Below are 22,690 nucleotides of genomic sequence, written 5' to 3' on the forward strand. Positions count from 1 at the left end.
TTATAAAGAACTCCTATTGCGGCCTCCTGGCTTCCCTTTCAGACTCCAGCAGGGTGAGAACATCCCCTTCCCTCACTGGACCCTTCACGTTCCTGAAAATGGAGCAGTTGCTGTCGTCCATGAACTCAACTCACACCTGGGTACACTGCCCCTTGGAGTCAGTTCTTCCAATAACCTTGGTGATGCTGGCAAGCTTGATGGGCTGCACACATAGTAGTAGTCGTAGTAGTAGTAGTTTTATTATTTATTTCTGAGCAGGCACGCTTATCCAGGGTGACTTACAATTGTCACTAAATATCACAGTACAAAGTATTGCATTATAAAATATTACATTACAAGTTATCACATTATAAAATATCAAATTAATAATAATATCAGCAGTTATGAAAAATATCACATTACAGAAGTAAGCGCAATAAGGGCAGGTAAGTAAATATTTGCTTATATATGTAAAGTCCAGTAAGATCAAATTTAAGTAACATAAGGAAAACAGTAAATTTAAGTAAGCGCAAGTTTGACAAAGGGCAGTTTTGGTAAATATTTGCTTATATGTGTAAAGTCCAGTAAGAACATGTAGTAAGTATGATAAATGGAGAATGATTTCCCAATGATTTCCCAATAAGAGCAAATACAAGAAACATGAGTATGGTTATCTATAAGAGTAAAATCAAGATACAGTTATAGTTAGGAACACTAATTGAATGCAGCAAGGTATGGAGCAGTTCAGTGAGCAGGGGCTTTGACAGGAAGGGAGGTGACAGAAGAGGGATGAGACACAGAGAAGGAGATAAGGTAGTCCTGATATCTGTGGGTAGGTCGTTCCGTTGTTGTGAAGACAAGGTCCAGTTGAAGTCATCTTATATAACAGGGGTGGTGGGAGAGGGGAGGGAGGACAGGAGGAAGTCGAGCTCTTCAAGAAAGTGAGTAAGGGGTCCAGGAGGGCGTACAGAACAATAAGGAGGCAACAATGGATGTTGATTTCAACAGTGTGAAACTCAAAGGTGCTAACAGAGAGAGAGGAGAGAGAGCAGTGGGGAATGAAAAGAGCAGGGAGGGAGAGAGCAGAAGTCCTGTTCTCCCACCCGATCCAGAGGGGTGAGGAGAGTGGGAGAGGACATAGAGAGAGGAAAGGATGTCCAAAGTGGTAGTGTTATCAGGGGAGATCCAGGTTTCAGTGAGAGCTAGGAAGTCAAGAGAGAGGTGGGAGGCAGAGGCAGAGGTGAAGTCAGCGAGGCAATGAGGGGAGAGGATTATAGGGGGGGGGGGGGGGGGGGGGGGGGGGGGGGGGGGGGGGGGGGGGGGGGGGCATATTAAAGGTAGTCATGGTAAGGAGCAGTATAGGAAAGGAAGTAGAATGGGTACTTAAGTGGGTGGTGCGAGAGGGAGACAAACATAGGTACAGGAGGAGAGAGAGCATTAAATAATAAAGAAAGGAATGTATGCAAACCTGGTTTGGAGACGGAGCTGTCTGACCGATGCTTGGATAGAAGTTGTTGCAGCCAGTTCACGTTTGTTGCAATTGGCATTTGTTCATGGCTGGATGATGGAAAGTAAATATGAGGTGATGTCACAAGCATCTTGGTTCCATTTACAGTTAGTCATGATGCCTCCTATATCATGCCACTCTTGGTATTTGTTTCCCATTTTTCATTCCACCAGTAGACTTCACAAGATCCTTTTGACTTGTTAAATAGTGTATTAACCGCTCCATATTTATTTCATAGTTCACAGCTTTGTTTAATTAACAATTATGACATTTTGACTTTCAATTGTAGTGTACTGGTCCTAACTATGCTGTGACCTTTTTTCACCATTTTGATTAAGTGTGAGTCAAATACAGGGGGAGCACTGAAGTTAAGCAGACAGAGACATATACCATATTTAATCATTTGGTGCCAGTTTAGTAAGTCTAAGGAAGCTGACTGTTTACACAAGAAACTGCATCAGAAACTGACTTTAGGATCTGGAGTTTTTTGTTTTGTGGCTCTCTGAGATGAATACTGTTAAGAGTTGCCATTTGGGTTGCTTTATAGCAAACCATAGATGCAGGTGCAACTCTGTATTGGTATGACTGTATTCTTGTTGTTTGTGTCATCAAATAGTGTGTGTGTGTGTGTGTGTGTGCAATGCAATGATCCTTCTGAAAAGAGCTTGGCCTATGGCTCTGGCTATATTTGAGGCACCACTATTTTACTATCATATACCTTTACTAAAGAGGAAAGGGTTAAAATGCATGGTACTGTATTTTCACTGAAATTAACAGTAGCACTGTAAGCCATTCATTTCAACTGAAAATATCAAAGCAATTACACCCTCTAAAGTAGTGTTGCTTCAGTGTAATAGTTGAGCACCCTATTGAAATACATGGGGCAAGTCAATCTAGAAATAACAGCCTCAAATCTATTGCCCACTTGAGTTTTAGCCATACATACAGTACTTTGTTCCACATGATTGCCTTTGCTTCTTGCAAGATATCAAGAAAGGAAGCTTGATTGATCCTTGACTAGCAACAGAATTCATTTTTTAGACATATTTATTTCTGGTCTCCAATCATGTTCATTCTGCATGACTCATTCAAAGATGTGAAAGGTAACAACTCTGCTATCTTTTGTAGTATTGGTATTTCATTATATATAATATCTATACTGTACATTATTATCTTCCTGTGGTTTTCTTTAAAAACAAATTCACATTGCATATGAAATAGCTAAAGGTAACAAAGGTGAAGTTGGAATTGCTCTGCCATCCAGTGACAAGATGTCGTTTCCTCTTTTGCTGTGTGCAAAGCACTTACTCATTATGGGATCCTGTGGATTATTACACAGGCAAAATTAGAGAATGCAAGAACAAATTTAAGATTTGAGCTGCAAACGCACAGGCTTTTATGTGAAATCAATGGAGTCAATGCATTTATTCAGAAAACAGTGTATATACACACAAGTATAAGCCCATGAGTATTTGCTTGAAGATGTGTATAATTGTGTGCAACTATCCCTCTACAACAATGGGGAAGCAGAAGGACATCAGTGACTTCAGAATGGGCATGGTGGTGGGTGCTTGTGCAATAAACTTGTACCTCAGCGGCGTGGCTGCATTGATTAATGTGTCCATCAAGACCAGTTTTATTCAATCGAGGTGCTGGAGGGCCATTTCATTACAGGTTTAACAGGTACAATGAAATAATAACTACTTTAGGATCAGGAGGTTTTTTTTTTTTTTTTAGAACTGGGTTGGAACAAAGACCAAGACTAGAATTTTTGACATCTCTAATCAAGACAGTCTCACAGGTGTTCCTGGCATATAGCAATGTTTGCAATAAAACACAAGTGGAAAGCTCAACTCCAGTTGCAAGCATGTCATGATGAATAAGCTCCCTCCTTCCTTTGTCAAGCTACAAACTTAGCAGTTATACTCCTGCAGCTACATGTAGCAGCAGGGGCTATGCGTGTATAAGCAAGAAGTTTTTATCTCAGTAAAGCACATTTTCCATGAAATACCTAGTTAATATTTTCAGTGTAGGCTTGTAAGATAGCAACTTTCTTAAATATGTATGCAATCTCTCTCTCTCTCTCTCTCTCTCTCTCTCTCTCTCTCTCTCTCTCTCTCTCTCTCTCTCTCTCTATATATATATAGCTATATATATATATATATATATATCATCAGTGAAAATGTAAATTATGTATTCAGTGCCTGGCCTCCTTACACTTTCAGTGTGGTTATCAACTATCTTCAAACTTCCTGGACAGAACCCCCACATTGCTGTAGTATGGGGTGGGGAGTACCGACTTTCCTGGGCTAAAAAAACAAACAAGAAAGAAAGGTTAGCATTACATTTCAATCAGCACAACGGAATGACAGATAATATTTGACTGTGTTATTGTAAATGTTAAACTTTGTTCTGTATAAAGATGTACACAAAGAACCTACAACCATCGAGGTCGTCCCGGAAGTGCGCATTGCCAATATCCCGGAAGTAAGCAGAGCTGTTTTTGTTGCCAAAGCAAAGGGACTCTCTGTGTTGTGAAAATGGCGGCTCCTCGTCGCTCTTCTCAGCAACAACAGCAGAGTCTGCTGTCCTCTCCGAGGAACACGGCTCTTTCACCTAGTCCCCCTGGTAGTCCTCCAACTCCAGTTGGAGCAGCACCGGCTCCGGTCGGAGCCGAACAAGAAAACAGTGATGATACTGAGATCATTCCGGCCTCCCCTGATCTCCCAGCTCTGGCCCCAAGTAGCGGCAGTAGCTCCACTACAACAACTAACGGCGGGGGCAGCAGCGGCGGCTCCAGCCCTGACTCTGGCACTGTCAGTCCCGGTGGTATTGGAGGGGGTTGCGGGACGAGCGGGACTTTCAGGGAGCTATTTGAGGCCTGTCGTAATGGGGATGTGTCCCGAGTCAAGAGGCTTGTGGATACCGGGAATGTGAATGCCAAGGACATGGCTGGCAGGAAATCTACCCCGCTTCACTTTGCTGCAGGTCAGTTGGCTACTTGCTGGCTTATTAATGTTTGTTCTCTGTTAACCAAACATATTTAATTTAACAGAACGCAGCAAGCAAGGAAAAAAAAAAAAAGACTTCATGTTTGTATTATTATGTAGTTATGTAATTCATATTCTTAAAAAAGATCGCCTGCAAATAATCATTCATCAGTTAATGTTCATGTGTACTTTATTAATTAACTTTTATCGACACATTGTTTGAACTTGCATTGTATCGCTACGTGTTTAAAGGATAACATGTGTTTTTTTTTTTTTTTTAATCGTATAACGCAGTCAACTCTTTCCTCGAGGGTTGATTAAGTAAGACCAGTGACCACACAGCTGTATACTTTCGTTTAATTTGACTAACGCCAGGTTGTGTTGGATTTTTCAAACTCTTTACTGCCAGGTGAACTGCTGTCAGCTGACGTTTTGATAAGCAGGAATTGGAGTCTCGATTCTTGAGAGGTCTACCAGGGTACTAGAACTTACAAACATTTTGAAGTACTGTCATATGCTAAATAAACAAAAATAAAACAACTTAAACTTGGAAAAAAAAAAAACAGTGAAAAACTTCAAATAAAAACGGAATTATTAAGCGGACGTGACCTTTATTGGGCCTCCCTTGACAGATCTTAAATAACAAGTCTCCTGTCTGTTTCCAGTATTTATATAAACTTGTGATCATTGCTGCATTTGGCAGTGTGTCAGAGAAGTTCAGTTTATCAAATCTACTACCCCCGTGTCCGTTAGCCCCCCCCCCCTTCCACAAATAAAATAAAATAAAATAACATTGTAAAGAAATGAAAAATAAAGTATAGTATAATGCAAATTCTATCTGACTGACCAGCTTTAAACTTTCTTTGTTACAGTCTGAACATTATTGATACAAATATGGTTGTTTTATGAGCTATCCAAAAATGGTTGCTTTTGTAGTTTTTATTTATTTTTATAACGGAGTTCTCTTAAAACATTTCTTTGTTTAACACTTTTAAACCCTAGGAGCTTAATTCTTGTGGTGCACATATCAGTGACATTGACCACTGACTTTAAATATCTGGCTTTGTCGTTCTCCAAGGATCAATTTAACTAACTCACAAAAATGCATATTTGACTTTAGCTTACAAACCATTGTATTAAAAAAAAAGTTATTTCTGAAATGGCTCTAAATTTATGAGGGCTTTAAGATATTTTCTTTACACCTCTGGGGACCTAATATAGTCAGAGTTTGGGAATCGCTGACAGAAGCCTAGGCAGATTTATAGCAGACACTGCTATCCATGAGAAAAGGTCTGGCCAAGGAATCCATTTAGAAAAGAAAATAGCTTGTGCTGGAACCAGTAGTTTTTTGTTTTGATTTACATTCATTAAATTTAAATGCATCCTGTTTGTTGGGAGAGTCCATGCCTAGATCTGGTAACTAGCTGTGCTGCTTGTTGTTATTATTATGCTTTAGATTACTGCCTCAGTCTTTTCATTTTCATTTAAAGTAGGAGGCTGGAAATCCCAAATAGAAGGCAGAGGGGCATGCGCGTCCTCCCCCAGTGCAGTTGTAACTGGCAACGCAAACAAATTTCAGGGTTTTGCAGGGATCTAAACCCTGCATATCCTGGACCTAAATATGTTCCTTAGTAGGGACCCAAAATTCAAAATAAGTGCACAACTTTGTTCATTTTTTTAAAATAATTTTAGGCCTCGAGATTTAAAGAGCAAGTAAAAGTTACTTATGTCTATGAAAAGTAATTACAAAATAATGTATTTATATTAGAATTTTAAAACCACAAACTTGTCTTAGCACACAATACATTTCAAAGCAACTAAAGTCCACATATTTAAGCAAACATTGTTTGGTTTTGCAATAATAACACGCTGAAAAAACTGGTGAAAGACAAAACCAGAAAGCAATGAAACAGATCAATTATATTTCAAGCACAAAAACAAACAATGTCACATTGTTATACAGTGCCTATAGGAAGTATTCACCCCCCTTGGACATTTTTACAATTTGTTGTGTTACAACCTGAAATCTTGATGCATTTAAATGGGATTTTTTCCCCTTTTAATTTACACAATCTACTCAACACTTTCAATGTGTGAAAAACTGGGAGTGTGAAAAAACAAATCAATTAAAAATAAAAACCTGAAAAGTCTTCATTAGATAAGTATTCACCTCCTTAGCTATGCCACTCCTAAATAAGCTCAGGTGCAACCAACTGCCTTCAGAATTCACACAAGTTAAATTGAGTCCATCTGTATGCAATAAAAGTGGTTCACATGATTTCAGATTAAATACACCTGTCTCTATAAGGTCCCACAGTTGGGTAGTGCATTCAAAGCAAAACATACTACCATGAAGACCAAGGAGCTTTCAAAACAACTCTGGGATAAAGTTGTGGAAAGGTGCAGATCAGGGGAGGGGTATAAAAAGATTTCAAAGACATTGACTATCCCTTGGAGCACAGTGAAGTCGATCATTAAGAAGTGAAAGGTATAAGGCACCACCCAGAATCTGCTTAGAGCGGGCCTTCCTCCCAAACTGAGCAGCCGGGTAAGAAGGGCATTGGTCAGAGAAGCCACCAAGAGGCCAATGACAGCTCTGAGATGGGAGAAACTGTCTATGAGTGAACAATAGCTAAGGTACTCCACAAATCTGGCCTGTATGGAAGAGTGGCAAGAAGGAGGCCATTTCTGAACAAAGCCCATGTAAAATCCTGCTTGGAATTTGCAAAAAGGCATGAGGGAGACTCTGAAAAGATGTGGCAAAAGATTCTGTGTGGTCTGAAAATTGTACTATTCGGCTTAAATGCAAAGTGTTATGTCTGACGCAAACCCAACACAGCACATCACCCAGGTAACACCATCCCTGCTGTGAAGCATAGTAGTGGCAGCATCATGCTATGGGGACATTTTTCATCGGCAGGGACTGGGAAGCTTGTCAGGGTAGAGGGCAAAATGGATGGAGCTAAATACAGGCAAATCCTTGAGGAAAACCTGCTTCAGTCTGCAAGACCTAAGACTGGGACAGAGATTCACATTTCAGCAGGACAATGACCCCAAGCACACAGCCAGAGCGACACTGGAGTGGCTTAAAAACAAGAAAGTGAATGTCCTAGAGTGGCCTAGTCAAAGCCCGGACTTGAATCCGATTGAGAATCTGTAGCAAGACTTGAAGATTGCTGTCCACCAATGATCCCCATCCAACTTGACAGAGCTTGAACAATTTTGCTAAGAAGAATGGGCGAATATTGCACGATCCAGATGTGCAAACCTGGTAGAGACTTGCCCCAAAAGTCTCACAGCTGTAATTGTTGCCAAAGGTGGTTCTTCTAAGTATTGACTCAGGGGGGTGAATACTTCTCTAACCAAGACATTTCAGTTTTTTATGTTTCCTTAACTGTTTCACAATAAACATTCTCTTGCCTCTTCAAAGTGTTGAGTAGGTTGTGTAAATCAAAGGGAAAAAAAAATCAATTTCAATGCATCAAGATTTCAGATTGTAACACAACAAACTGAAAACATCCAAGGGGGGTGAATAATTACTATAGGCACTGTAAATACCATAATACCAGGTGAGATAGAAGAGAAAAATGTGAAGCAATTTCTAAATTAGAAGACTAGGAGAAACAGTATTAATTGGTAGTAAATTTGAATACAGAAAAGGTAAGCTATAAGCTGTATTTTGTTTTCTGTTTGTTCATGTACAGTAATACATTTTTTCCTTTGCATTTTATACAAAAATCAAAAACAAGACGCATTAAGTTTCTAAAAAGTTATGGAACCAACCAGTTTACATTCATTTTTAGTCTTCAAAGTTTGAGTCTACATATAGTACTTTCCCATGTCCTTGTTTCTCATTATCTACAAAGTCCAAAAATGTGCTAGTGCGTTAATAATACATTTAAAAAATGTGCTTGCGAGAACTTCGACTTTGAACACTGTTGATTTTACAGTTTTCAGAAGTTCGTTTCTGTCACATTTTCTGTAAACATTAATTCGATTTCTACAGTAAGTTGTATTTTTTCTTTTGTTTTTTAATATATATATATTTTAATTCTGTTAATTGTTACCTGATTTAAAGTAAATACAAATAACAGTAAATAATGTATTGGCATTTACTTGAACAATGTATCTTAAGTAAAAGTCCAGTACATAAATAAGTTATAGGTATATGAAATGGAAACTATTTCAAATGGAAGAGTAATATTGAAACGGAAAATCATTTTGTTGTGCCAATTACATACACAAATGTTTTTATTAATATAGATTAGCATAAACCGACATACCACTTTAGGAGATTAGCATGAGTTACTATAGGAAATCTGGAGCAGCTTACCTTTTTGGCTGGTGCTCGCAGTCTGCCATGAAACACTGCAATACACGATGTAGTAGCTTTAATTTGTATTAAATTAAAGTATGACTACTTACTGTAGAAATCGCATTAATGTTTATGTAGTACCCTGGACAAGTGTAAAACTTATTAACGTAGATATATTATATGTTTATATATTTATATATATATTATATTATATGTATACACTCTTCGCGTCAGAGTTTTGATTTTTTTGACCTGCAGTAGACAGTGCCACACCAGCACGTCTGTGCCCAAGTGTCAGTTCCCTTTCCCGGGTAAAAAAAAAAAAAGTATATTTGCATTATATTTACACTTCGAGTAAAAACAACGATCTTACATAGAAAATGTAGGCTGTTTGGTTAAAAAACAAAAAGTTATACAATGTCATAACTCTACTGTACAGTTACTGACTCAGGTTTATGATTGTACAGTTCGGCCTTCATCACCAACATGGCTTGTAAGTTTGAAACCGATTGGTCCACTCGGTGTCCTTCAAAACATAAGTTCGGAAACGAAATACCTGCAGAGAAGGAATGTTTTACTCGACTTCCATACGTAATGAATTGTGGAAATTGCCGCTATTTTACTGGAACAAAATTAACATTTTGAATACTATTCACTGGAACATACGAGAACTGTAAAAAACGATTGTTTTCCATTTTTGAAATAACTATTTTAGGCGGCTCATCTGGCAAAGTAGATGGCAATTTAGCCGGCCGCCGACTGGACAAGAGAAGGCTTCTGTGTACTTCAAATAAATACAAAAATAATACATTGGAGGCTGGTTATTCTATATTGTCACCTGAAAGAGATGAAAATAAGTTATTTCAAAATGCTGACCGTGCATCGTGGTATACAGCAAGACCATTTACACTCCATGCGTCATTTGGATTTAAAGGTAGCAGCCTTACTTGTGACTTTTGTCTTTGCTTCATTTAGGTTAAAGTTCAATGCTCCATTCTGCGTATTTTTTTTTTTGTATTGCAGAAAGTTTACCACCTTCAAAGTGCATGTTGAAAAATATCAGCTTTGTAAGTATTTCAGTGTAACAGAAACAGGGTTCCCTGATCTGTAGCAGAGCTTTCAAATAACATGCATACTGTGCCTGACCGGATTTAATGTTTAATGCACAGAGTGGCAAGAAGGCTTCAGTGAGCTATGCAGCTGAAACTACATCAGTGCTTGCATTTCACTTTTTCAGAAGGGGGTGATCCTCCCTCTCTAGAGTTCCAATTTTGGTGGGGTGGGGTGGTGTGGGGGGGATTAAAGTAAAGAATGATACCTAGTTAATTTCCAATCACTTTTTATTTTAGTTGGCACACCCACAACAGTGTGGTCTGATCAGTGGCGAGTTAGCTTGATTGATGGGGAGCACGGGATGGGAATTTGTAGAGCGTGGGTTGAGGATGAAAACCCTGACCCCCATGTTAAACTGAAGTATAACATCACAGATTTGAGCCTAAGCAAATAATAATAATCCGTGATAATGACAGTGAAGCACAGATTACAGATGATGGTATTTTGTTAATAGTTGGTTCCGATTCTGATCCAATTATTGGTGCATCCCTAGTTTCAACTAGAAAAAAATGGAAAAGATACAGCATCTATTCATAGCCTAAATGGTTTTCTGCACTGCTGTATAGGTTACACTTGACTGTGACAAATTAAGCTGAGCAGAGTCCAAGCCTTAGTTTCTTCCTGCTGTTCATATTTCTGCATTAAAACAACATTAGCAAAAAGTGTATTTTGATTTGCAGTCTTTAAACATAGCCTACAGTGGTTGTCCCTACATGTGAATGATTTTATCTTTAATTAGCCTATTTAAGAAAACATATGAAGTCCTGTTTTTGTTTGTCGCAGGTCCAATAAAATGTTAATTGGTATAATTTAATTTGTTTTGCACCAGTGTTGAAAGGCATACACTGAGCTTCTCATGCAATGTGTTTGTTTTAAAAGTAATTTGAAAGCAGTGCAGTCCATTTATCCAGAAATGATCCACATACACCACTTAAAGGGTGTTTATAGGAGTGGAAGTTTAACAAGGAGTCAGTGTGGACCAGTGGCTAAAGTCCAGGGCTTGTAACCAGAAGGTCACTTAACCTCCTTGTGCTCCAACCTGTGGATGAGATGTTAACCCTTAGCAGTCTGTTTATTGAGTGCTTGTCAGGCGCATCAGGTCCAATTTATTTTCACACTCACTATTTATTTTACATGCACTGTTGACAATATTTTTTTTCCCCCAGAGTTAAACAGGTTTAAAAGACACTGAATCGAAAAAGGACGCTCAGTACTGCATCTCCAGCCAAGCTTATATCCGTGTTATCTCCTGTGGTGCAGGGGCTATCAGATACCGACAAAGGGCTGGAAAGTTAAAATTGTAATGTCGAACCTGGTCTGACATAGGACCTCAAATGCTTAAACCAATGTCCTATTGTAAGTGACTCTGCATATAATTGCACAGTTCACAGCCTACCTCTTTTAAAGAGCTTTTTGATGCTGGTCTACTATGAAAGGTGCTATATAAAAATAAAGATATTATTATATGATTATTATTAAAAGTGAGCTTACTGTACCTTTCATTGTGTGTAATGCACACCTTATTGCTAAGGGATTAATTTGCATGTAACCACCATGGCTCTGCTTAGGGTCAGGTAAAAATTATTGAAGTATTACAGAGAACAAAGGTAAGCTCTGTTTGGTTAAACTTAAGCCTACAGTATGTTCAGCAACAAACATCAAGAAATATTTCTGTTACTTGTTTATTACCACTTTAAGGCATATAGTGTCACATGACATGTTCACTATAAGAGAGAGTAAAAAGTAGTTAAATTGGAGGAATTGTTACAGTAATACAGTTCATTGTGCTGGAAATACAATTGGAAAATAATCTACAGTATGTGAACGGCTTCATTTTTCTGAGCAGTATTCCGTGCATTGCTGGAAGATCAAACTGAATATCGTGTCTCTGCAGTGAGTAACTGTTTGCTATATTTCTTCCTTATTGTTTACTCCAGCCAGGTCCTCATAGACACATTTTTTATTCAGCCTGTCAGAATTTTCAGTCTTCCTGTCTAAAGAGCTGAGCCAAAGGTGATTGTGTGTTGTAGAAATTACAGCTTGGGGAGATCCATTGGGATCACGATGCTGGGAGATGTTAAATTTGTTTTATATAATTACACACAATTATAAGTAGGGTTTGTGTTTTTCGGTGCTTATTTTTAGCTATTTAAGATTTATGTAAATCGTTTTTTTTCGGGATTTCGTTTTTGATATACTGTATGAAATTAGTGTTTTCGGTTACTTTACAAAATGCTTGAGAATTTTGTATTTTTGTTAAAATATGTACAGTAGTAACTCGACAGTACTTGCACACTTAAGTTGTAACTTCTTTCCTTTGTTGTCTTCCTCAATGAAATCACGAAAATATGGTCTTGGGCACATTCTTCTGGGGTTTTTGTGTGTAGGTATTTTTGTACATTTCACCACAATTCTGTTTTAAATCCTCTGTATCTTAACTGTAATGCAGCTTTAAATCCTGCTAACAAGCCTCCATTCCTGACTGTAATCTCATTTTAAGTCTCGCTAGCAATTTCCAATAGAAATGTAGGAATGTGCTGTCACTCAGTAGTTTGGGCAGGTTTATAGTATTCAGAACTAATCCATCATAGATACAAGTTAGGAAGACGGGACATTCCCCAGCAGCACTGGGAAATGTATTTATTATTATTTTTGTAGTAGGTTTTATTTTTTAATGGGGGAAAAGGGTAAAGTCAATGTGAATTGATTAACCATTTCCACAGTTCCGGTGTTTTTCTGTGTTTATTGGCCATCTGCAGATTTCATTTTTTTTTTGTATCGGGGGTGTTTTATCGTGTTTCATTGGTTAAAACCGAAAATCAGAAGCCCTAATTAGCCTATAAAGTTTATTTTGTATTCCTACCCTGCACTGGCTGCTCTTGGCTGCTGTTTCTCTGACGTCACACGTGTTTCTCTTAAAGCTGCCTTCTCCAAACCTTGCAGCATAGCACACATTTTCAACGTGCTATATTTACATTTGTCTGGATTATCAACAGTCAGTTTAATGTAATCGATTAACATTAACTATTGTAAAATTATACGTCACTTATTACGGATTTAATACATTGTTTAAATGATTTATTTATTTAATATGGAGTTGACAAGGCTGTTCACAGCTTCATTGAATAATTCATTCACCTCCGCTAACAAGGTGGCAGCAGTAGTTTTTGTGGTTATTTGCATTACGATTAGCAGGTCACTCGTGATCTTTGCATCGTCCCTTTGGTTCACAGCTGCAGCCAGCCTCCCGCAGTAACAAAGCTGCGCTGGGCTGTGCAGAATCTGAACAGATTTCTGTGGGTGCTGAGCGACGTCTACAGCGATTCTCTGCTATTCTGTGTAATACTGTGTAGAACTGCGGAAATCTGCACTATAAGAACATGATCTATGTCTCAATTAAAATTAGCATAGATCAGCAACTGCAGCAGGATAGACTACTTATTATCAACATAGTTTTGTGTAAACAGTATTCCAATTTTCTTAGGCAAGTGAAGAAATCTTTTAATAATCATTGAAAACTTACTTGCAATGTCGTGACGTGTAGCTATAAAACTAATAACACGTTTTAGTATTAAAATACTTAATTTTTTTGCTATACATATTTTATTTATCTGGTTGAAAAAAAAATAAATGACTCATCTCTGCTCTTAAATAATAACCTGTGGTACATGATTGTGTTTTAAGCAGTAAGACCAATCATTTCCCAATTCTATTTACCATCAGTTAGACAAAATATTTATTTGTTTATTTATTAAATTTTTATATGTTAAAATGTTTTAACAAACTACAGCACCACGCAATTTTGAGTAAATAGATCTTAATACTGTTGTAGTGTAACATTGAGTGTACAACTTTAGTTTATTTTAGATAAAAAAAAGAAATGTACCAAGTTATTTGGCATAGTAAAATACTAAATACCAAATGTTTCAATTATTCCCTGAAAGGAAGTGTGATTTGTTGGTTGTTTTTGTGAATTACAGTAATTTAAGTGATTTGGTCTTTCTTCATTTAAACCTTTATTTGATGACTTGCATGATGTACTGTATACTGTGATATTAAGGTTACCACTGTATTTTTAAAAATGTTGTTTATTGTTATTGTTGCCAGGGAGCCAAAACACAATTTAAAGTAGTATTTTTGTGTGTGTGTGTTTTGGATTTTAAAAATACAGCAGGACCTCAGAGTTATGAACAGCTTGGGAATGGAGGCTGCCCTGTTGCGGGTTCTTGGATTGTGTGTGTGCCTGTTGGAAAGCAGCTGCCATACGCTGCAGGAGACACGTTGCTAGGCGACCATTTAAGCAGTGGGCTCCTCCGGCGCTGAGCTGATAGTGTAGTAGGTTCCTGGAGCGGGATGTTTCTTTTAGTGGGACTAGTGCTCGCCATTTAGTGTGGCAAACTTTTTTTTTTTTTTTTTTTTGTATTAAATGTGACACTATGGCTACCATTACTGGTACCCTAGTATCAGCACTGTGTTAAATCTGCACGCCTGGGTGGCGCGTCAACACCAATGCGCTGTCTGTCTCAGTATTATCCAGTGACTACCCACACACGTAACACATCACCCTGTTACAGGCATATAATAAAGTTTATTTCTGCTGATACAACTTGATCAGGATGGCGAAGAAGTCCTACAACTTTAAACTAGGGCTGTTTAATCATTTGGAGTTTAAATATTAATAAAGTGTTAAACGTTTTTAATTTTGCTTAATCGTTTAAAATGTGCAAGTTAAATATTAAGAACAAGAGGTTGTCTGCAAATAATGGCAACATTTTCTTTTGCTGTCTACTTCCTACCTTTGTCACGTGGCATCATTGTCGTTGGATAGTCATCCGATGTCCAGCGTGCTTTTGGTCACGTACAAGCAGAAAGTACGGCATCGCAACATGTTGATTTTTAAAACTGTCAACACGGCATTCTGTAATCTGGTTCAACAAAAGACATTTACTTGTTTAATCCGGTGTCCTCCACATTTGAAATTCGTTGTATGTCAGTGGTGGTCATCTCAGTAATCAACCGTGTTGTGTTTTCAGTTCGACCTGTGCTTTTGTTTTAAAACTAAAATGTTCCTAGTAAAATTTCCTGTACTTGCTTTGAAATCTGCCTCACCTTTGGTCTGGATACATTTGTTGGTACAGTAATTTCAACTTCTCTGATACAGATTTGCTCAGCCACAAAAATCTAAGCAGAACTGAACAAAAATAGTAAAATATTCAGTCTTTTGTCAGATTTAATGCCAGTAGGAGAACAGTGTAGTGTTGCAGAACTGAATACTGCACTATTGTCCTACGGCAAATGTATAAATTAAATTAGTGAATCTAAAACATGCTATTAAAACTGAAGCAATACTTCAATAGCTGCCACCTTTCAATATACCTTGCAGAATATTGTTAACATCTGGTTCACAGACCATATAAACGAAAAAGTGCACTTGCAAACAAATGAACTCTGTTATAACAAAAATAAACTTTAGCTTGCATCCAAACTAACTCTGCCCCTTCGTTTATTTTTATTTATTTATTTATTTATTCAGGAAATTAATCCATTGAGGCCCAGGCCACATGTTCAAGGGGTTCCTTTGCAGATAAGTGTGAACAGCAAGCACATTGACACATTGTTCCAAACGAAACGAACCAGATGGGACCACAATAGGCTGCTCTGTACAAACTTTTGGCATCACATGTATTCAGTTATTTGTTGTTTACTCACTGTTGAAATTGGAATCCAGTGAAGACCAGGAAGTTGCTCTCCTCACTCAATGTATTATTCTTGTTTACAGGATTTGGCAGGAAGGATGTGGTGGAGCACCTCTTGCAGAATGGTGCCAATGTCCACGCAAGAGATGATGGGGGGCTGATCCCGCTTCACAACGCCTGCTCTTTTGGCCATGCTGAAGTAGTCAGCCTGCTGCTGTGCCAAGGGGCAGACCCTAACGCCAGAGATAACTGGAACTATACACCTCTCCACGAGGCAGCGATCAAAGGCAAGATTGACGTTTGTATCGGTAAGTCATTAAGTGTTCTGCTATGAAATTTGATTGTGGATTCCCAGAATTATATTAATCAGATTCAGGTGAACCATGACTGAAATGAACCAGCTTTATAGATACATTTTATATTGATGGTTTAAAATTGTTTTTGGCTGTGCGTAATTCAATCTAATCTTGTAGATCAACAGTTTCTGAATTGGGTTGGTTAAAGGGGAGGGTTAACAATTAGTTCATAACGCAGTAATGTCAAATAATTGCATGTGATTCAGGAAGCTGATACAATATTATAAATATTAAATAGCAAACAACCCCTAGTTGAAAGAATTGCGACCTTAAATATAGTACATTAAGATTAGTCTAGACTGCACACTGTACATACTGTACCTTTTATCGTCAATTGTGATTACTGAGGAGCTGTAAAGTATTATTGGAGGTCATTATAAACACAGGCTGCACTTCAGAGTGGGCCTGTCTAAATTTCCAAGGTTGCTGTTCATCATGACTAACCCATGTAAAATTAGGAAGGTAGGCAAAAAAACAGATGTTTGGGGGAAGTTGGAGTTGAGTATTAACGAAGTCCAGACAGCTACAGTTGTTATAATAATAAATCATTTTTAATTTAATATATGGATAATTTACTTTGCATATATGGCAAATCAAACTGCAGTGGAAGGGGAAGCTTGGTGGGCAATAGCACCATTTACCCAGCACTTGATGACACAGTTGTATTTAGAAGAGCAATTGCAGGTTTTGGTTTAATAAATAGATGTGGCAATTCCATTGGCCAAAATTAGTCTTAATGTTGTAAAACTCAAGATAATTATCATGGAAAATGCCCAGAACTAGTAATTTTCAATGCTATTTTGTGTGTTACAAATCAGTTACTGATGTTAATGAGTCAATTTCACTAACCTGTTTTGTGTAACTTTGGTGCATTATAGGCCACCATGTTACCCTAATAAAATAACTGATGTATCTTGATTTATGATCCCAAACAGACATGTAACTTGTGGTATGCACATGTCAGAGGCTGTTTTTCTTACTGCATCTAGCCAAATGAATATCCATTTTTTCCCCGGTATCTGCTAATAATAATTGCATCCCTTGATATATGGTATGTTACACAGATTTTGCTTTCTTGTTGGGTAACCAGGCTAAAAAGTCATCTGTCAAATGCAACACAGTGCAGAAATCAATTTCAATAAAGTGGTGTAGTTGGACCATTGTGTACCATTTCTTTTTTTAAATTTATTATTAAGTAACACTGTGAGGGGGGACTCGGCAGGATATTGGCTCTGTATTCCTGAGTCAGTAGTTTTGTTAAGCAACATAGGTTATGCGCTGGTGATTTTAAGACCACTTTCAAAGGTTTTTTTTTTTTTTTTTTTTTTTTTTTTTTTGCCTGTGGCTGCAGCATGCCATTCCCCATATTACAACTGCACAATTATAGAAGTGCGGTCGCCAATTCTATACACACATATAAAATGCTGAGTTCATGCTGCCATCAATTGTATAGTTAATACTACTGTGCAAAGCAAAGACTAATTGAAGACGTGGTTTGCAGTTGAATGAATGGCTTTGCTCCCCAAATAGATTCTGAACAATGGTATGCATTTTTATAGGTGCTCGAATCTTACTGTGTTAATACTCCTGCATTTGATTGATACAGTGAGTGTTGCATCTGTGTGTTTGAACTTTGACTTAAAATTGAAGGCAGTAGTATTAGGTTAGGTCTGCATCAGTTTTACCACAACAGTAAAACAGTTTGTGTAACCATAGAAACACATTCTAAACATGTTTTTTTATTAGTGCAAACTTGGTCCTGGGGACTCCCTGTGTCTGCTGGTTTGCATTCCAACCGAGCTCTCAGTTACTTAACTAGACCCTTAATTGAACGGATAATTTGCCTTATTAGACCTTTTTACTTGTTTTCAGCTCTTAAACAGTTGCAGATTTCTAGTTATCTGTAACATTTTATAAGTAACTTAAACTGCAACTGTTTAAGAGCTAAAAACAAGTAAAAAGGTCTAATTATCAGTTCAATTAAGGGTATAGTTAAGTAATTGAGAGCTCGGTTGGAATGAAAACCAGCAGATACAGGGGGTCCCCAGGACTGAGTTTGAGAACCCCTGCAGAGTTTCATTGATTAAGTATAGTGCTCAGTCCGTCAGTCCTCTGTGATCCAAGACGTACCAGGTCCCAGGTTTTTCTAGTTCTCCACAGCAGGAACTACAATGCAGGGTATGAGCCTGCCAACATTCTGAAGCTTGCACAACACAGCTCTATTACTGCATGATTAAAAAAATAAATACATAATAATAATAATAATAATAATAATAATCAACATTGGAGCTGCCTGCATCAGATGGGCAGATCCGCATCTCAGAGACACAGCCATCTGCAAACCTGAGAGTCCTGACAAATCATGTGTGCATAAAGGAGGCGGGTACCCCTGTCCCAGAGAGCCTTATATTAAGATGCTCTCATAGCGCAAAATAAATTCCTTAATGTGCTCTGCTAAAGTTGTGCCAGTATGCCTCTGCTACTACTAATTCAATTGAAGTTTATTTATTTAACTACGTAAGTTAATATATGCTTTGCTTTTTGGTTACTCAGCATTGCAACCATCAAAATTGGTACATTGTAATATGAATAAAAAATAAAAAGTCTGGTAAAAGAAGTGTGATTCTTCAATTAATTTTCTGAAAGGTTATAACTACTGTAATTATTATGCGAGAAGTAAAATATTTTTATGTGAGGGTTTATTGATGACCTAAATGGAGAGTTCGGCTCCTTTTGAGATTTGTCACTCATCAGCCATAGTCTGAAGATATGCATGTCAATAGTATATTTGTGATTTTATATGTATAAACTGATTCACCTGTTTTGAAATTATTATTAGTCTATTGTAAAGTTCCTAACAATGTACTTTTGACAATCATGGGGAAGCACTGATGTAGTTCTGTGCCCTTTTGATAGTTGGCTTCTTTTTTTTTTTCATGAGCCCTTGCTTTATTTGTGCAGAAGTTGTGTGATAAGTAAGGCTTTGATTTCGGCACGGTCATTTTTAGTACATTTCATGGGCAAGGTGCGGCAAAAAACCAAGAATTCACGGAAAGTTCAACAAATAATGTAGTTTTAGCTACATCGACCTACATGAGCTTTTACATAGTAGGCCTACACAAAAAAAAACAAGAATACTGACCAGTTTAAATGTTACTTTAGAGTACACAACTTATAGTACATACTTCAAACTCGGACATTTCTGGTCTGGTCAAGGGTCTCCGACCCTGCGAAAGTCGGTATTACGAAATCTACAATCTTGCGATGTGCGTCTTTTTTTTGAAAGGCGTACAGCCTTAACAGATCCTCAAACCTTTAATCTGTCAATTACCTCTCACTGTCGCATACCCGCATCTCGTTTAAAATTCTCTCTTGGAATCTCTGTTGGTTGAGAGGATGGCTGTACCAACAACGTTGTTTTTGTTTTAATCCTCTTGTGTAGAGATACAAACTCAGCACATCTACTTAAATGTAAATGTATCCAATTTCGCGAATGCAGTCTTATTTAAAGTATGAACAGCTGTGACCACTTTGCCTAGTGAAAAGGGCTGCGACCTGATGCGTCCCACAGTAAATAGTGAAGCTGCACAGCTAGCTGTCTGCACCTGACGTATCTTATTCATCTGCAACAGTACTGTATGAACCAGGCTTTAACAGAGTTTTCCATGATTCTGAAACAAACTGCATATTGTAAAAAAAGCGTCTAAGCTGGTAAACTTCTGTTCTCCGATGCATTTGTCTGTCTTTTACAAATGATATTACAAGACTATAAATACAAATACTGACTGAAGAGTTATCTAATCTTCTCGTACTGTGGTCACTTTTCTCTATCTGGTGGAAGAAGGTTGCCAGGGCTGCTTTCAGCAGGTCTCAGTTATTAATTAATAAATAATTGCTTGGTATAGCCTTTAGTAAGAAAATTGAGCGAGGCTCATAAATGGTATCTTAACTTCTGAAGTCTTGCGAACATATGATATGGCTTTCAAACTTGTTGCCATGTGAGAAAAAAAAGAACTTTAGTCAATTTGCACAGATTTTTAGTATGAGAATGCAATGTACCCACCCCTTTTAGCCATGCCATGTTTTGGCCATGCACTTCCTGTAGATTGAGGAATGTGTGGCTGTGTCACATTCTCACGACAATGGAGAGAGAATTTTGAGTTTCTAAACTAAATGGAAACCAAGCCAATGAATCTGTGGACATCAAGATCAGTCTTTTAAACACTTTACAGTCCGTTAACAAGGAGATGCAGGTTTTATGTTTTGCAGAATGTTTATTGTGGATGTCATTTGCATTACACATTTTTCCCCACTTTTTTTTTTTTTTTGGTCAATTTATTAATAATTAAACATGGCATTTGAACATAAATATAATGTTGATAGTTAAAATAAGTAAATTAATAAATATTCCCACAATTATTATTTTTATTTATGTTTTTATTAAAGCCAAGGTCAATCAGACTCTTGTAATAGTAAGTAAAGCACCTGAAGACACATGTCATAATATTTATAAACATACCTTGTCTCATTGCTGGTATTAATAAACAGGAAAACTTAACTTAATTCTATTACAGCAGTTCAGAAAACTAATGTCCTATTTACAGTCTTCCACTTACACTGTAGTTCAGTCTGCAAATGAAAGTTTTTTCAAAATACTTGTTTAGCTTATTGATATACAGTACTTCACAAATGAAGTTTAGCATTTTACTGGCATTGCAATAACCAGAATAGAATGACACCTTGCTAAAAAAACTGTTGGCTGACTCATTGCTACACAGATTCACTGCTGTGTATTACCCGATTGTAATTTAAACAGCGCCCCTTTTAACGTAAATCCTGCCAGTTGTTTCTTTGCTAATTCTGCGTTATTTGCAAAATTTAACAAGAGGTGTGTCTCCAGACAGATTATGAAACAAGTGTAGTATAGTGAAAGGTTGAAGTGTCAGTGCACCCAAGGACAGCTGCTGCTGTTGTGTCATGATACTGCTGGCATTGTGGCTTTTAGGTATACTGTAGATTGCAATGTTTGCATTTGATGTGAGCTCAGAGTATTGTACCACCGGTCTATATTTTTCTGAGGTGACTGGTAGAATGAGAGTATTAATCCCTTGTGCTGTATGCAGCTCAATTTAGCTGCAAAAAACAAAGAACGGTTGTATGTCACAATCTATTGTGCCAAATACCAAATCGCCTTCATTAAGATTTGTCATGTGGAATGAGAGTAACAAATTAAAATATAATTCTTTCCCTGAAAAATCAGTGCTAGGCACTTGTTTGTCGTAGTTCCTTATAATTTATAAAGTCTCTGAAAAGCAGGGCTTGAGCCTATGTTCAGATTCGTCCTAAGCACCTACAGTATAGACATTAATAGTCAGAAGCTTTTCCCTTCTGTCAAGCTTCAGAGACCATGAAGGTTAAATGCCAGACAGTAAATAGCAGACAGTAATCACAGGGGAGTACAGTCACATCTTAAATATTTCAGAAGCTGGGAATATCTAACATTGTACTGTGACTCTTTACTCCATTCACTTGCCTCACAAGAGCAGTGCTACCCCACCCTGTTACCTATTTTCTATCAGTGATAAATGCCCAGGGGTGGTACATTAAACCCACTCAAACCCCTTCATTCCTAAATATCTTGGTGGTATCCCTGAATATCTGATTGACCCCAGAAGTGCCATGGCACCCCACAGTTATGACTGAGTCGTGGCATATTTTGGTACAGAGAGATGCCTAGCATGAATGCACTGCAAGTTTCACACCCATGCAATGGCAGGATTATCATAAGCCAGCTAATTGTGCCATGGTGTCATAAATCCATTCCTGATTTTCATCTTATGGAGTCAGATCATTTAAATTCAGCAACAGTAATGTGGTTATTGCTGAACCTTGATGTAAATTGATTAAGGAGGCTTTGCAACTTTGTGGTTGCTATCTGAAAGAAGTTATTTGTCTTAAACAGAAGTGCCACATGCGTATCAAAGTTTTGCGTACCAGTAGACCTATATGTTTATAATAGATCATACACCTTGTATATTTTAATCTAGAGTTTATTTGCCTTTTGACTATTTTACTTTCCAGTACAACAAAGTACAATTTTTAAAATTGCACATTGTGTGTGTTTTCAGTAGCTCCACAAAAAAAAGTGCCAAGCCTAAATGTTTGCTAAATAATGCCTTTGTGGTTTAATCACATTATTCAAACACGTTTTGCAACAGTAGATTGTTTTTGTTCTTTCATGTTCCCTTTGCTGACAAGGCAAAATATATGATCCCAGAAAATGCAGACAAATCTTTATGAATCTCTGCATCTCTGTGTAAAATCTGAGCTGAATTAGGGAATGCAATTTGTTTGTATATTTCAATGTAATCTATTTTAATAAGTTTTGAAATGACCGTTATATGCCCAGTGGCCACAAGGGGCTCATAAAGCTTAACAAAAACTAAAATCTGAATTTGAGAACTAAGCCTGGCCTAGCACTGATACCTGACCAGAAACATTTCATACAGTAAACCTTTGCTATCATGTTGCTTGTATGTTACAATTTATGAATTACGTATCCTAGCTTGTGGCGAATGCAGCAGCCTCTGGCCAGTATGCAGCAGCTGCAGAGATGCATTTCACTTTTTACTGTCATATTTAATCAAAACTTTACATGACTTTGCATAGCCACTTAGATTTGCATTATCTTCAGTGAATACAACTATAGCGTAATTTTTCCAAACAGTACATTA

General features: G+C 37.5%; 1 protein-coding gene across 4 annotated transcripts in view; it reads left to right on the plus strand.

Moving 5' to 3' along the window:
* Positions 1 to 3,967: 3,967 nt before the first annotated feature.
* The window catches only part of LOC121304164 (poly [ADP-ribose] polymerase tankyrase-1), a 111,350-nt gene continuing 92,627 nt past the window's right edge, over positions 3,968 to 22,690 (plus strand). For all 4 annotated transcript variants that reach the window (XM_041235136.1, XM_041235151.1, XM_041235143.1 and 1 more), the window contains exons 1-2: positions 3,968 to 4,474; positions 15,684 to 15,908. In XM_041235136.1, coding sequence (XP_041091070.1) covers positions 4,027 to 4,474; positions 15,684 to 15,908 — 673 coding nt within the window. In that variant the 5' untranslated portion in view covers positions 3,968 to 4,026. The remainder of the gene's footprint in view (positions 4,475 to 15,683; positions 15,909 to 22,690) is intronic.

Source organism: Polyodon spathula, chromosome 2 (genome assembly GCF_017654505.1).
Source record: "Polyodon spathula isolate WHYD16114869_AA chromosome 2, ASM1765450v1, whole genome shotgun sequence".
Classification (NCBI taxonomy): domain Eukaryota; kingdom Metazoa; phylum Chordata; class Actinopteri; order Acipenseriformes; family Polyodontidae; genus Polyodon; species Polyodon spathula.